We start from the raw sequence: 17,418 nt of genomic DNA, 5'->3' as shown, positions 1-17,418 counted from the left end.
TATCAGTGTCAATAAGTGCATACCTGGAGGGAAAACTTAGTCATAAACAGCAGGTTTGCAAGAGCAGAGAACTGACAAGCTGGAAGAATAAGGAAGTACTCTAACAGCTAGTCATTTATAATACATAGAAGCAGAAAAGTGCAGATCAGCTCTGCTGCAGTTACCATGCATTAAGGTGCCTGAATAGTGCACTTGCTATATGAGGACCTCAAAGCACTTTACAGCTGACTTCTCAGTAATAAACTGTGACTTTTCAAAAATGGAAGATTTATGGCCAAAAGAAAAGAAAACAAAACAAAACAAAAAGAAAAAGTCAGCCTGGGGTCCGAGATAAAGAGATGTAGAACAAGGACAATCTCAACAACTCAGTGAAATGCTCCCACTCAAGTAAATGGAGACCTTTTGTGCTCAGGGACCTCAGGGACTGTGCTCAGTTACTCTCCTACTTCTCTACGTCCCTAAGTACATGGGATTCAGGAATGCAGATGTTCTGCATTTGAAAAATAACGGCTGTGAAAGAGGAAGAATCTAAAATTATGGTGACATATGCACGGTATTAAATGTATCCTTAAGGACACAGGCCCTATCATTTCACAATGAAATGCTGAAGATCCTACTGCTTCTTCCCTTTTTTAAACAAATATTTTTTATGTAAAAGTTTTCATATTCAGCACCAACTCCTTAGCCCAAAACCAAAACAGAGCATGCTTAACTTGACTAGTAAAATAATTTGTAATATTTTACTGCTTACACCTAAAGTTGAGCTTCCTTGGGAGTTTTATGGTTTTGCAGCCATCAATTGCTTTAAAATATTTTTTAATTTGATTTTCAAGCAGCACAAATAAAATCATCAAGAAAAACTCTTGTTCTATCACTGGAATCAATGGATTTAAATGTAAAACAACTACTGTCAACTGTGCAAAATTTTAAAATCAAAGATAAAGAAAGTAGAATTCTAGAAACCATTTTTTACCACCAAAATTGTGCAAGTATTACAATTCACAAACCTGTTTCCTGGGCACATACTGACATATCCACAGTTGACCCTCACCCTTCAATCTCTGCTCTGTTGAATAACAGAAAGAACAAACTTTGACAGCTGTCAGCAAATACTGACAGACCCTATATGGAGCTGTTCAGCCTTTCTGCAATCAGAAATCTGCAAGCCCTGCCTTTCTCACCTTGCTGTTCACAAAGATGTTTTGAAGGATGCAAAAAATGTCTTTGTTCTTTAAACATTATCAGTGCAGTTTCCTGACAAAGGTGCTGCATTTTGCCAATAATTTTGCATACATACTGATCCCCCAAAACTGGTTTTGAGCAGAATGCTTTAGTTTAGGAGCCAGACATGCTGATCTTGTATCCACAGAAACTTTCCTTTAGAAAAATTGCCACTTAATTCTCTCTTTCTCCTCCCTCCATCTTTCACTCCCTCCTTTACCCCATTCCACTCTCTCTCTCTCTCTTCAGTCATCTGATAAAATTGAAAGAATATGAACATATCCTTTGGTCATATCAGCATTTTTCATATTTTACTGGTACCTCAACTAATAATTCATTCTGTGTAACGTACTGTTTTCCTACAGCTGCACTTGAAGAACTATTGACCTGTAAATTTGATACAGCTTTAACACTCTATTTCTAGATTAGTCGATATTTTAACTTTGTTTTGGAGCCTGGCAAAAAAGAATTCAGTCTTTCCTGAATCCTGTAAAATATTTTTGTTGATATAATAAAAGTCTGATCTTTTCTTCTAAAATTACCCAAGCTACAGAGTAGAGCACACAGATGTTCAAAGGCAAGCTAATCACTGATACTGTACTTTTAATAGCATTACAACAGCCAATATATTCAAACAATTTTTTACAGCACAGTGATGATCAGAACCTCTTTTTGCAGGGTCCTTGCAAGTGATGAATAAAACCAGAAGGATTATGGAGAATGGAGGAGCTTCTTTTATCAATGCATTTGTAACAACCCCGATGTGCTGCCCATCACGTTCCTCGATGCTGACTGGGAAGTATGTGCACAACCACAACATATACACCAACAACGAAAACTGCTCTTCTCCCTCATGGCAGGCTACTCACGAGCCACGTACCTTTGCTGTGTATCTCAATAACACTGGGTATAGAACAGGTAAGAGACGAATCAACAGCAGTTCTTCGTTTAAGGTGAAGTTGACATATTCAGCAGTCAGTCTCGAATCACTGCCTAAAATGAAACTGCCTGGGGTTTGGCTGAGATAGAGTTCATTTTCTTCCTAGTAGCTGGTGTAGTGTTGTGGTGTGGATTTAGCACAAGAGTAATCTTGATCACCGAATCTTGATTCAGTGTGGTCACTGAAGTTTTTAGTTGTTTCTAAGTAGTGTTTATACTAACTCTAGAACTTTTCAGCTTTTCATGCCCTGACAGCAAGAAGGCTGGAGGAGCACAAGAATTTGGGAGGGAACATGGCTGGGATAGCTGCTCTGAACCAGCCGGAGGTATATTCCATACCCTATGGCATCATGCTTAGTACATAAACTGTGGGAAAAGCTGGCTGGGGGCTGCTGCATGGAAACTGGCTGTATATCAATAAATGAGTGGTGAACAACTCTATTGTGCATGACTTAGGGTTTTGGGAGTTTTTTGAGGGGCTATTTCTCTCTTTTTATTGTCTCCCTTTTCATTATTATTATTATTTTATTTCAATTGTTAAACTGTTCTTATCTCAAAGCATGGATTTTACCTGCTTTCCTATTCTCCCCATCCAACTGAGATGGGAGGTGGGGAGTGAGTGAGCAACTGAACGGTATACTTAGTTCCTGCCTGGGGTTAAATCCCAACAGAAACAACTATTGTCTCAAATTGCTTATGCAGAGCAGAGGTTGAATGTTATGGAGAAGAAGGGTAGTACTGCCTGACGGTCCACATCTGCAGTAACAGCCATGTAAAGAAACTCAGTTGCAGTGAAGCAGCATGTTTCACATTTGGATGTCCCAGGTGGAAAATAAGCTGTTGGGCAGTTACACTTACTGTGAAAGAGGTGCATTTTAGTGGCATTGTGGGTCTGAACTGGCAGTTCCAGCCGTGATTATGGTCAGTGTTATGGCCTGCTTGTGGACAGCTGCTAACAGTTATGGAAGAAGATGTCAGGGCCAGGCTGTGGACTGGTGCCAAAGACCTCACAGGAGTGGAGTGCCTGTCATGGGAGCGAAACAAGGTGAATGGTATAATTTAAACTTTGCCATGGGGCGGTATTTCATTTGCATTTTCTGAAAAGGAATAGAAACGTGCCTTTAAGAAGGATTGTTCTGCTATGCACCAATAAGATTTGATAGTTTTCTTGTAAATTCCTGGTGGTTTTCTGTAGTCAGGAGATCCCTTTCCTGTCTACAAAGAACTCTTCTTATTCCTCTCATCTGTGCTTTGGCTTGATGTAAAACCCAATTCATTTCTGCATCACCTATCCCCTAAGATTCAATCTGTAGACACGTTAGGCTCCAGCCTGACTTCCCCTTCACAAGGTACTGGAGTTGTGCGAGGTCATCAGAGTGCAATTTGTCCAGAAGTATCGTTCAGCTACAAAGACTCCCCTTTACAGGACCAGCGAGACACAGATTTTGGTGCCAACTGCCTTCCTTACAATGTAACTGGCAGCAAAGAGATTTGTTTCTATCAGCAGCGTAGGCATAAGAATGGATTGCTTTCAAAACATATAGCTGGCGAATGTCTCCATGCTGTCTGCTGGTTCTAAATCTCTTAATGCTGCTATATCCAGTGCTTCAAACTTATCTGCCTGTTTGCCATCTTTTCTTCACCACACAGACAGTTCACTCTTTTTTCTTCCGTATCTCTGCATCTGTAGTTCTGGAGACCTTCTGCTTCCTGTGTAAAAAGCAAAACCAGACAAATCTTTAACTTCTTTGGACCTGGTGTTGGCTCTGACCCATGCGCGGAATAGTACTTCAATCTGTTAAGCTGGTCTCAGTGAAGTTGTCATCTGAGTACAGCACTGCTAAACGTTTTTTGAAGAAGAAAAGGAAGGAAAAGAGAATTGGCAATCACTGCTAGAAAAGGTGCTGAATTTGACCTAAAATATAAGCTTTGTCTCATGACTTATGTCTCAGAAATCCGTTCTGCTCGATAAATGGCTGCTTCATGAAGGACCTGGCTTTCATGTTCTTAAAATTTACTATCTTGTTGGTTTGTCATCTTAGCTTCGCACGTAAACTGGACAGAGCTAGTGACAGAGCTCTGTCACTAGCACTCTCTGCCCTTCTGGGGGTAAACACTGTTTTGGGCATATCTTCTGCACTGCCTTGTATTAAGAAAGCATGTGGAGATGTCCACTAAATACAGACTAGGCCCTCTTACATTGAAAGGAAAAAGGAGTCAAAAAAAAAACGGAAAAGAAAAAAAGTCCTTTTCCAGAGGCAAGCAGAGAGAACATCAGGGTAGGTGAGTTTTACCAGAGGGCAGGAAGGATTAAAAGAAAACAGAAACAAATGAAAATACTTGTATGAATCTCCAATTCTGACCAAGGTACATTGTTTGACCCAAAATACCATGGCCCCAAAGATTTATCTTTCTACTCCTTGTAAGATGAGCCTACCTTCTAATTAAGCCACAATTATTTTTTTGAGGTGGTAGTTTAATTAACAGCAGATCTTATAATATATTTTTCAAGGATACTGTTGCCTTATTAAAAAGTCATCAAAAGTGTGCTAGCCAAGTAATAATCTACACTTCACAGCTAGAAAGTTTAGTAAAATTATAATGACTCAAGAATACCTGGGAGTCAAAAATAATTGGGAGTGAAAATGAGGGAATTGTGGAGAGAGAGTGACTACACCCCACACAGTGTCGTTGTGACTCTGTTTTGATGTTGCAGATGTTAGGGGCACTTATCCTGTGCATTTCTACATGTTTTGAGAGTAAATCAGTAATGCCCTCAATGGGAAACTGAGACAGAGAAAAAGCAGTGAATGACCCAGGGCAGTCACAGTCTGGTGACAGTCCTGATAAGGCACTTGACTAGAGAGCTCCAGTCCGAATGAGACAATGTACAATACCTCCAACCTGGTACTCTGAAATGATGAGAATTTAACTCCCACTTTCTGCATGGGATCAAATTATTATATAAGTCCGTGGAAATAAAGGAGTGGGGTAGTGTTTATATAATGTCCTCACTTCTGTTTAGTCCAAATAGTTTTCAGTATCTATAAGGCACTCACTGTCTAAACCTGCTGTAGCATTAACTAAACCCTCTGTATTGCAATTGATCACATGTGGGCAGACTGTTATGAGAGGAGTCCTGCTGAAGCCACGAGGACTCCACACAAGCACAGCAGGCCATTTAAAGAGAGGTCTGAAATGTGCTCTAATAAACTGCAGTTATAATTGGAGCCCACTGGGAAAACCTGGCAAAGAACAGAACGTTTTTTCTTTCCTTTTTCTAATTTACTCTTCTACTCTGATGTGACCTAAAGGCAATGCTGGATTTCATGGAAACATCCCTTTTTGAAGATTATACATTAGTGCTAAATCATAGGCAGAAACTGTGCTGGGCACTAGCAGGGCAGGCAATATTCAGAAGCATCCCTGCCAAACCAAAATCACTTTTGCTTCTAATTATCATTTTTAAAAATCCCTAAACATTTAAGGATTGTTTCAATGTTTACAGTTTCCCTTATTCACAAGCTGTATGCTAATGCAGAAATGAGCCAACTGCACAGAGTCTTGATTGTTAAAGTCCACAAAATTGGTAACATTAAACTAGAATTTGTAGGAAATAGACACAGTAAATAGGTAGAAAGAGAAAAGAAAGTAACTCTGGAGAGTTTCAAACAGATGACACATTTTTTTTAATTACATAGGTTCCAGCTATTCATACTAGAGAGAAAAAAGAGTCACACTCAAATTTTGTGGAAATTGTGAGAAAAGCTTGAGAAGTTTTCTTTCATTTCACAGTTTTAAATGTCAGTAGATAACCCTTCAGTTACTTGGATTTAGAAATTTAATTCATAAGATTATCAGATGCAGAAGTTAGAGATTTTGCTTTGTGCCTTCCAAAGTGTCGGCTGGTTTGCTGTTCTTTCAGTCTTACACTTCCGTTGCCTTCTGCTGTCCTGTTCTGTTCTGTCCCAGTCCTACAACATGTAGTCTTGCTTCTCAGATGTGCCTTTTACTGTTGCCAGTTCCCACTGTGTTTCACCTACACAAACACAAAGGAAAATCCCGGGAGTGCACTACCTCAACCTTGGCTTCCTCCAGTAGGAAAGGAGAATTGTGCTACATCTTAATAATTGAGAAGTAGCCAAGCATAATCTTAATATTTTAGAAAACAAAACCATCACATGAGAACAGCCAATATCCAGAAGACATAAATATAATTAGTATTTTATTCTTAAATAGTGTGTCATGCTTTGTATACTGCAGGATTTTACATTTTTGCCAGCTTAAGTTTCATCCCTTTGCAAATATGAAAAGAAATACAAGTTTAAAATCCTTACCCTCACTCAACATACCTACACATTCAAAGCCCTCTCTGCTTAATGTTGCTTTGTAAAATTACTACATTCAAATCCTCACTCCTCTTAGCCCTTCACAGCCAGTGTAACTGTGTAGGAGAGAATGGGAATCTGTGTTGGCTCAGCAGCTGCTGACAGCCTCACAGCATCATGCCAAATGCATAATGCTCTCCCTTTATGGAATCCCACCTGAAAGAACAGGGATCACCAAGTTAGGCAATTATTTGCTTTCACTTTTTCAAATTGTCTTTGGGAAGATGTATTTCCCACTATTTTATTTCTTGCTCAAATGTATCAGCTGATTAGAAAAACATTCAAGAGTCATGCATGTGAGTGTTCTGAGGTCATTCTCCTCCTTTTGTGTCACAAAAAATGTTAGCATAGCAAAGGTAAGCAAGCTCAAACATTAATTCCTAAATGGCTGCATTTGCAAAACTCAAAACTCAAGAAGTGACTTTACACCAAGATGCCCTTAGCTGGTATGTTTTGACATTAGTCACAGACTTCTGTGTAGTGCTGAACAGAAATGGTCACTTGGTTGACAACTAGCTAATGTGTTCAACAGTACGCATCAGCATGTCCATTGACATCTGTCACTTATGGGTACATTTCTTAGTCTAACGACCAAAGAACTAATAAAACACAAAGATGACAGGAGACTGAAAGCTAAGGAGTATTTAAACTGTGCACCACTCCCTTCTGACATACAGGGACAAGTTAATCTTTCATAAAGGGAGCAAAAGCTATGCCTTCTGAAAGTGTAGGCAGACAATACATTTCCTCTGGAGGCAAAGCCAGTGTGTTTCCTGTTCACAGCCTTACAGCACAAATCACTGCCAGCACATGCTATTTTTAATCTGCATCATTTCAGTGACCTAATTTGTATCCTGCCTCATGCACCCTTTCAAAGCAGAGAGAGTGGCAGAATATGATACAGAGGTGGGAATGAGCGAGCAGAGAATGAGTCCTGGTTTTCAGATTATTTCTAAAGTGAAAATAAAAAGAAAGAGAACTCTGAGCTTTCAGGTTCTTCCTTCATTGGTACAAAAGAGTCTGGGAAACATCAGACATAATTTAATCTGTAAATATTTAAATAATTTAAAATATGCCACACTTTTCTGAATAATTTGCACTTTCAGTCAACAAATAAAAATGTATAAATGAATGTGAAATATGGCAAATACATGCACACAGTCCACAAAAAATGAAATGAAGAAGAGGAAAAAGGCCAAAAAGGATAACATGCAGGATTTTTTAGTTCTATGGTATCATGTGAAGTGAAACTTTTTGTTTTCTGTCCAGGACCTCATCAAAAACCACAGCCTATCTGCCTACTTATGCTTAAAGAAGAATTCTATGCTATTAAATATCATACAAAAAACCATATACTGAAAGACTTTTAGCAAGTTTATGTATTCAAGTGCTTCGTTTATGAAAATCTGGGTAGAACATTGTCTGTGGAACCATTTCATCTCTTGTTCACATGGCCAAATTATAGTCTTTAACTACATAATAACATAATACTTCTTGGAGGGTGAAATTTCCTCAGTTTAAAAAGAGAGACTAGTTCTATCAAGAGATGCTGATTCTTGATCAGCATGCTGATGATGCTGGCATCTGCAAGGATGGGGCTCTCAGATCCCCCCTGCAACACTCAACTGCTCACTTGCTGAGGAACTAGGTAAAGTGGGTTTTTATCACACACATTGGGCCAGGGATGCAGCTATAGGTTTTCAGATGTCTGATTAAAGGAAGGTACCAGTGAGATTCAGGAGTCCTTTCAGACATTGTTGTGTCCTCCCTGCTGTTCGAAAGCACTTCTGGCTCCCTTCGTCTTACCCTGTTGGGCAGAGCAGTGTCTACTCCTGTTTTCTCATCCCAGTTTTCTGACCCTGTAAGACATCACCTTGGCCTCTGCTCTGAGCCTTGTCCCCCTGCTTGTCTGTCTTCAAGTCATTCCTTCTCTCCCTTCCTCCCCTCCCAGGTTCAGTCAGTTCTTGACAGACATGTCCTGTTCCCACTGCTTACCATTAGTGATCTCCTTTCCCAGCCTGATCAGCAAATCTGCTTCTCCCACCCCTCTTGTCAGTCAGTTTCTTTCTCCTTTCATTGTCCAGTTTCTTGGTTGACATTGCAAGTCCTGGGCCCCCAAGCCCCACTGCTTTCCCCCCTCCCTTAGCAGCTTTGCTTGATTCCCTGCTGTTCCACAGACTGCTTGTCCTTATCTGGTCACCTCCTGCCCTCTGCATTTCAATCAACTTTCTCCCACCTACTGACACCACTCACAGGTGGACAGGGAATAATGTCCTGAGGCGTCCTGATTTCCCGCACGTGCAAATCTCAGGGGTTTTTTCAAAGGATTCTAATAGATGCCTCCTTGACAAGGAGTCCATCATGTCTTTGACAGAGTTTCTGCTCTCAGTGCAGAGCATGTAAGTGCTATCAAATGAAATCTCACATAATTTTTTTCAGACGTTAACCACAATTCCTTTTCCATTACTACAGTTCTCAAAGATGGCTACTGTTTGGGCTAAGAAGTTTCAAAAAATTCACCCTCAGCAGACACCCAGTGTGGAAAATTTAAGTCCAAGTACAAGAGAGTTATAAGCAGCTAAAACAGGATCTTATAATGCGAAGGGTCAGACAACATCAATACTGGAAAGTGCTACCAGCTTGGCCGATAATACAGACTTTGTTAAAGACATCACCCAGTCTAACAATTGCTGTATCGAGTTATAGGTTAATGCCTTTTGCAACTACTGAGTTATAAAATGTTTAATGATCTTTTTGGTTGCAATGGTAAACCTGGCAGCAACTGGGAAAGACCCACAAAGCTGGAGAACTGTGTTTAAGTTACAAGACTGGAAAGTGAGAAATCTGAATTCTTGGCAATGCCACAGGCTTCCTTCATGACTTAGGTCTAGCAGAAGGTTAACCTCTTGGTACCTCACCATATTTTTTTGGGGACAATGCTTATTTCATTTCCTGGGTGGTGCTGACATACTAATCTGGCTTTCTGCACCTCTATGATGTGATACACTAATACTCTGCAATTTTACAACAGAAGGGAAAAATCAAACTTCTCGGGTTTGAATCTATGGCTTGCATAATGGGAAGAAAGTAAGGAGGAATTTACTGGAATAATCCGGAAGCTGAAGCTATGTTGGACTCTGTCCCCAGAAGCGCAGAATCACTGCGTGTCAGCCCTGAAATGTCATATAAACAGTGCTTTGCAACTCCTGTAAATGGTTTCCTGACTTTGTTAAAGGAAGTGGGCTGTCTACATAAAGCTCTTGTCTGGGTCACGGTGACTAAACCTTTCTACAGCATGCCTTTTTAGAGGTTTGGGTTTGTTTTAAATCGGAAATATTCCCATAAGCCTCAACAAATAACAAGGGTATAGAGTAAAACATACATCCTTTGATCCATGGAAGTGCAGAGATGTCTCACTAGTAGATGTAGCCCAGTTCACCTGTACACTAATCCAGTAATGCTGACAGGAGTTAGAGGACTAACCCTATTGTGTAATACTGTAAACATTAGTCATAATTGCTTGTAAAAAATGCTGGGGAAAAATGTCCCAGGAATTATGAGAATTTGAATCACATTCAGCTGTAAGTATTCCAGCTTCAAACTCCAGAGATCTCCTAGGTCAAATTCTCTTTGTCTTGCACTCGTTGTAACTGCCTGGATCTCTCAGTCCAGTTCAGAAATCATTAGTTAATTGCTAAAGGGAAAACAAAAATTTGTATTAAGGCACCTATTCATGTTAGGTGCAAACATGTATATTCTGCAGCCCCTCCAGAGATACTTAGATGTCTATTCACCATGCCATGTGTTGTTGTTTGCATAAACTTAATTGAACGTACTCATACAGAATACAATTATTCTGATATATTAAGCTACACTACATGTGATTAAAAATAACAATGTGTCCTGGGAACAGTTAGCAAAACTGCCAGAATGCAGATAAAAATTGTGTTATTAAAATGCAAAAGCAGGCATTTATCTTTCCTGTTATCCCTATGGGGGCCATTACATGCAATAATGAAAAGATGTCCCTTGAAATGGCATTACTTTTTAATGAGGCTTTTACCTATTGAGTCATAATCTCCATTTTACTAATTACAAGCAGAAATGGCTTTCTAAACCCTCTAACTGCTGAGTATGAGCAGTTTTTAAAGCTGAGCCTTCCCAGTCAGTACTCAGACTTGGGCAATTCAGCAGGTGTTGGACTACACCTGAGTTAAGGATGGGGATTGACTGTACAAGCCAAGCATGTGAAGACCCAGCGTTTGCACATCACAGTGTCAGTTCCTGGGCGGTTCTATGGCATATTCCATAGTGTTTTAGCTGTTTACAATCCTCTGGTTAAGCAGAAAACAACTAGGACACCCATCATGATTATTTGCTGATTGTTATTTGGCCCCATGGACACTACTATGCTTTCCTTTTACTCTGGCACTTGTCTTCATTCAGACCATGAAGAGCCAGACACTAAGTGCCCCAGCTGTGACTCACTCAACCTATCCTATACTCAGTGGTACTCAGAAAACCGCATGGTGCAGGGCTGAACTCTTATATTTCAGTAAAAGCCTGTCTTTTCCCTTCATCTGTATAATTACTCATATCCTCCTGAGCTTTTGACCAACAAACCAGTTTTGGTTAAAACAGTTTGGCAAATGCAATCCATTATCACAGCCACTGGAGCTTCTGCTGGTATTCAGGGCTTTGCGACACGTTTGACATGGAAACTGGTTTACTCTGCAACAGGGGAAAACGTCTATTTCTGCAAGCTGTCATTCAGGGAGCTGCTTAAAACTTGACAGCACTGAGATTATTTTTATGATAAAATACTAAATCATTGCCAAGACAAAGGTGAATGGTTCAGGCTGTCAATCCACAGTCTCATAGCATGCACCAAAATATGGGGTTCAGGGGGCCAAAAGGGAGCTAACAAAACATTATTAAAGTTAGAAAATTAAGTAATCTAAAGTGAGGAAATTCCAAGATGAATTGGCCTCCACCAGTTCCAAGCCACCCTTTCCTTTTCTAAATTCAGTTTATCTGTTCTCATCCTTATGCCCCAGGTCATTTCATCTCTGCTTTTTATGCTGGTGGCTTTCTCTCAGGTAATAAATATCAAAAGAGAGAGGAGAGAAGGAGAAAAAGAAGCTGATGGCTCTTTGTTTTAGTGCCAAAATCGAAACTGTGGGAACCTTCTTAGGTCCATAAAGGAACACCCCATGGTGATGTTAAACTGAGAAGCTGGAGTAAGACTTTCCTAATCATCTGTGTGCTACAGTTTTTCGGAGCTTGGTCATTTTGAGACATTTTCATAGCCACCTCCATTATTTAAAAAGGCACTATATCAAAACCTACAGACACTAGAACTTCTTAGAGAAGAGCTTGACAATGATTTTTAAATGGGCAAATCTGTTTATTTTCCCCTAGCCCTTTCCTTGGAAGTTGCTGAACTGCTTGGCTAAAAGATTCCATAGAGTAAAATGCAGCCTGAGTCAGATAGCATGGAAACTGTCGTCACTAATGATTGAAGTTTGGCAAGACTGCAAATAGCAGAGTCCAGGTCTCTGTATAAGTCAATCTTAATAATAGATGGGGCAATCAAATCATCTTATATGATAAATGGCCAGAACTCCCATTTCAAGCTTGAAAACCTCTGATGATTGTGGGAGGCAGGTTGGCAGTAGAGCCCTCTACTGATGAGCGCGCCACTCAGAGATTCCCCAAGGTTGTGCAGTAGCTGTTGGTGAATCTGGAATGGCACTCGGGAGGGCTGACCTCAGATTTCCCCTGTAACCACAGACTGTCCTTGATTTTGCTTGGCTCAACAATGCTTCCTCTCTCTCAGTCACGTCACTCCCCCATACTTTTCTTCACTGCTGTCTCTCTCTGACTTCTTTTCCCCTTCTACTCGTTCCTTGGCTTCCCCCTCACAGTATTTCAGCCTTTACCCTTACACTTTCCCATGACATCTGACTGAAAATTTAACCCAGTTTGGCTGCCTTAGAGAGAGGCATGGTTTCCATTCCAGGAGAAAACAGTGCTGGGCACATATTTCCTGCCCGCTGTCATCCACCCTCTTCACCTCACAGTTCTTGACTTCTGGTAGGCCTCAGGAAAATAAAGGAGTCAGGCTGGATTGCTTTCTTGGTGGCTTTGGGAGGATGATCTGGAAGCCTGGTCTAGCGTCTGTAGGACTTGTTTATATGTCACATTCCACGTGGTATAGGAAAGTAAGATTATATATGACTATAATCTCTGGTTAGTGACATTTGGCAGTTCCACAGTTGGATTGCATCATATTTATGTTGCCTCAGGCAAGTCTTAATTATGAACATTTTGATTTTTCCACCAATTTTCCCAAGAAGTTCCCCATGCCCACATCAATTAGATCTGAATAATTTAAGGCTTTCCACAAATGTGCTCTTTTGGTAAGATTGAATGTGTCTTGGTTGGATGTGAGGTTTTCCAATGTGACTTCATTTCCTAGTAGGAAACAAGTACGGGGATTTGAGGTGTGTCCCATGGCCCAGCTGAGAGACAGCAGCTCTGGGCAGCAGCTCTTTGCAGGTAGGCCTGGCTGCACTCAGGGTAGGGAGTGGGGCACTGCAAGGGGTACAGGGAGGGAAGCAGCTCTTACCTGTAAAGGGGGAGGTCTGTGTAATTCCCTCCTCTTCAGCAGTTTCTCATTTTGCGAGCACCTGGAGTACCAGTGTGCAGACTGCTGGGGACAAAGGCAGCAGAACTGCTGGCAAAGGTGACCCTCCAGGGTCTTGTAAACCTCAAGATAATTAAAGATGGAAACAGTGAAGTTACTGAGACACCCACAGAGTAACCTGCTGGGACTGAGCTGGAGATAATAAATCCCTAAAAATCCAAGTTGCAGACCTAATCAGATGTTTTGTCACCACACTTCCCAGGCAGTGGAAAAGCAGGGCAGAGCCATCTGAACTGACTATTCTATCCAGGCCACAGATCATACATATGCAGCTAAAGACCTTCCATGCCCATCTCTCCCTAGAAGCAACACAGCTCCATTTGCCACGGTGCCATGCCAGCATTAATGCTCCTTCCCAAAGCCAGCTGGCTGGTTTTTGGTGTCTATCTTTGGCATAGGGAATCCACACTTCCAGATATCTGGCTTCCAGATATCTGGGAGCCAGCTGCATTGTGAGATTGCTTTTCTTCTTACTTCCTTCCAGAGGAATTGACAGGAGCACTTACAAACCCTCCTGGGCCCGACCGCAAAGGCTGAAATTTTTAGTCTGAGTGGGTTCTGACTTGTCACCTAATGGAAAAAAATACAGAGAGTTTGGCAGGCCAGGTAGAGGTGCTTGACCTCCAAGCCTTTGTCTCTGTTAGTTTTGCCTTAGAGAAGATGTGGCAGCAAAGCAGGGTGGGCATTCTCTCTTGCTCTACCCAAATGTGTCACAGTAGGATGGAGATCTGGACTTTTCAAACCTTTCATCAAACTAGCAAATGTAGCCAGGATAGCAAGCCCAAACTTTCAAGTTAGAAGCCAAGCTTCAAAACATCACAGAACTTGCTTAAAACCACAAGGTGTTTCTCAGATATATCCTCTGGGCACTGAGTTTTTATTCCATATTCAAGTGGAAATGAAGGGCAACATACTCTTTCTAAAAAAAAAAAAAAAGCCTGAAAACATTTCACATGAGCACTAGATTCTAAAAGATTAAGAATAAAACGTAGAGTCACGAAGGCTTTCAACTCTCATGAAACTCTGGAAATAACTTATTTTAATTTCAAAACCCTCTAAGCTATAAAAGGAAGATTTTTGGTAAAGCAACTCTGACTCATTCTAACACATTTTCTCTTCATTCATGCATTCTTTTGACTCAGACTAAAAGACTTGGATTGCAAAGCCTCATGTGTGTGTGTGTTCTTTTTTTTTTTTTACTTCACAGCTTTTTTTGGGAAATACCTCAATGAATACAATGGCAGCTACATCCCTCCTGGGTGGAGAGAGTGGGTTGGATTAGTGAAGAACTCTCGCTTCTATAATTACACCATTTCTCGCAATGGTAACAAAGAGAAGCATGGATTTGATTATGCAAAGGTATTTTCCAGACACATAAATGCCACATGATTAATCCATATAAAAATAGCTTTCAGATAATTAATTAACCAGGTAATTAATTACTTAAACAACTACAACCATGAAATTGAGATGTCATTTTCTCTCCAGGGCATTGCAGATCAACTTCCATGTGAGAATATTAATCACTCAACAGAAGAAAGTTTCCCAGGGCTCTTCAGTGGAGTCTGATGATTCTTCCCTCTCGCCTTCCCACCCTCCCTTCCTCTCTCCCAGAGAGTGATGGTTTGGTGGCAAGAGCAAAAAGTAAACAGAAACCTTTACCCGAAATAACTGTGCCCCTTGCACCACTGAACTTTAAAGTTTGCTGAGTGTTGTCACTTACTACCTGCAGGAGAAACCTTAGTTAATGTTGTTCTCCATTATACAGTGCATACCAAAGGAAGGCTGTATGCCTGTGGTGTCAGACTCCGGATATGACTATGAGAATAGATAAGTGCAAGAACACAGCCACTGGAAAAATTCAGAGCTTGTGTGTGCTCTTGACAAAGTGTGGAAAGTATGCCAAGGTGACCTGCCCACTGCCATGAAGTTTCTCGGAAATGGTTAGGAGCGCAGATCGCAGACTTTCCAGCCTGCAGAAGGCAATCTGGAATTTCCTCAAACTAGCTCAAGGAAGATGATACAGATGTTGCAGCTGTGGTTTCTGACCCATGTAATGAGATTTTATTGGAAGCTCGCAATGCCTGTTTCTGATTTTCCCATCCATAGAAATTACATGATACTGATTATATATTTATAGAGAGAAAAAGAAGAAAATAAAGAGTATTGGTTAGTTATACGTTCCTTACACACACAGTGTATGTAGTTAGAATAAATAGGGAAGCAAGAGGGGATCATATGCTTTGAGAGAGCAGTCATATAGGCATTTCACTTGAACAGGCCACAAACCCAAAAATTATCACAACCCTGGTGCCTGGCACTCATTTTCCATTTTGGAAACTAAAGTATCACTCACTGTCTCTTCCATATGCTTGCAGGGTTTGTAGCAGCCAGAGCTACTGTATGCACTCCAAGTTTGCTACAGGAGAGGGGAAGGGGCAGGGGGACAGGGAGTGGGCGAGCGAGGAGGTCACAGCTGGTTGGCTTGTCCTAGCACTGACATGCGACACAGACCTTGTCCCTGGGGCTCTGCTTTTGCAGCTGTTTGGGGCCTCGAATCCACAACATAAGATTAGTCATGCCTGGAAGTGCTTGAAATTACAAACATTGTCTCAGCACTTTCTCAATGAAGCTCGCACTAGACCTCCAGGCCAACAGTGAATACTCTAAGGTGGCAGGTGGTTTAATTTAAGTTTTCATCTTTTTTTCTTAGTTCCATTTCCTCCCTTCCCCTTGTAGGCTTCCATTTGCCACCTTGGCTGTAGGTTAAGCCAGTTTATTAGCGAGTCACAACCTTAATCTCAGCAGCTGCACTGCTTAAAGTTGCACAATTAAATGAACAGAGCCCGCAGGAATTCAACTGCACCCTGCATTCTCATTTGCAATTTCTTTGATAAAGATTTTTTGCAATCTGTTCCACTTTGTACAGATGTGAAAGTAGAGTCTGAACAAAGATTGGGCAAGAAAGGTTTATGTAAACATAAAACCAGCATAAGAGTCAATGTTAGTTGGGAACCATTACCTTGTGAAGTGTTTTATCGATGAAATTCAAGAAACATATCTTTGTCAGTACAGTCTGTCACTTTAAATGTTACTTGGCACTATATAACAAAATCTGGTAATCAAATTTACTTAATGTTTTCTTTTATATCTGATTTGCAAAATACTGTCTCATTTTATGTGGCATTGCCTGCTTAAGAAAGTAATTACTTCTCGGTCTCCCCTATGCTCCCTCAAATCATACATCTCTTTGATGGTATGCTTTTACTTCCTGATCTGAGCTTTAATGAGGACTTGAAAATAACATAATAACATGATAGTATGTGATCTAATTAATCATGCACTTTGTAACTTTTGCTTTGTGTTAATCGTATGTTCCAGGACTACTTCACAGACCTAATCACTAATGAGAGCATTAATTACTTCAGAATGTCTAAGAGGATATATCCCCATAGGCCCATAATGATGGTCATCAGCCACGCTGCACCCCATGGCCCCGAGGATTCTGCACCACAGTTCTCAGAGCTCTACCCCAACGCTTCACAGCATATGTAAGTCAAAATCACACACTGCCAGACCCACTCCTTGTGCCTGCTTCTGTAAGGAATTTGTTTATGGAGACATTGCAGGAACAGAGAACTCAAATATAAAAAACTCATAGTAAGCAGTGAATGTTTGCTTGGCTTTTTGCTGTGCTTGCTCCTTTTGCGGGGGAGAGTGACAGCTCTGACCATTATTAAAGCAGAGAGAAGCTCTTTTCCTCCTGGGAAGTTGTGGGAGATTAAAAGGTCAGTATTTGGCTTTGTAAGGGCAGCTTCTTACAATACCCTGAAAATATGTAGACACAGGTCAGGATCTGTTGGAAAGATATTACTTCCTTCATTTTCCTCTAAGATATGTGCTTCCTGGGCTCTAACAAACTGAATGCATTGGGAGTAAAAACACCCTTTTGAAGCTTTTGAGTGCACCAGATTTGTTTATAGACTAGATAAGGGCAGATTCCCAAAATAGCGTATTAGACTGCATTTTAAAATAGCATCCTTAATCTTTCCTGGTGATTAAACTATAACGAAAAAAAAAGAATTATTCATTTTAGTTTTAGAACTGAAACCAACTCTAGCTAAAAATCTGTAGATAGTTTTGGATTACACATCTTGCTTC

At 40.7% G+C, this 17,418-nt stretch overlaps 1 protein-coding gene across 7 annotated transcripts in view; it reads left to right on the top strand.

Annotated features, from left to right (window-relative positions):
• SULF1 (sulfatase 1) overlaps positions 1 to 17,418 on the top strand; it is a 120,442-nt gene that overhangs the window by 60,346 nt on the left and 42,678 nt on the right. For all 7 annotated transcript variants that reach the window (XM_032709352.1, XM_032709185.1, XM_032708936.1 and 4 more), the window contains 3 exons: positions 1,900 to 2,139; positions 14,465 to 14,616; positions 16,639 to 16,808. In XM_032709352.1, coding sequence (XP_032565243.1) covers positions 1,900 to 2,139; positions 14,465 to 14,616; positions 16,639 to 16,808 — 562 coding nt within the window. The remainder of the gene's footprint in view (positions 1 to 1,899; positions 2,140 to 14,464; positions 14,617 to 16,638; positions 16,809 to 17,418) is intronic.

Source organism: Chiroxiphia lanceolata, chromosome 1, assembly GCF_009829145.1.
Source record: "Chiroxiphia lanceolata isolate bChiLan1 chromosome 1, bChiLan1.pri, whole genome shotgun sequence".
Classification (NCBI taxonomy): Eukaryota; Metazoa; Chordata; class Aves; order Passeriformes; family Pipridae; genus Chiroxiphia; species Chiroxiphia lanceolata.
This window is presented reverse-complemented; position numbering and strand designations above follow the sequence as displayed.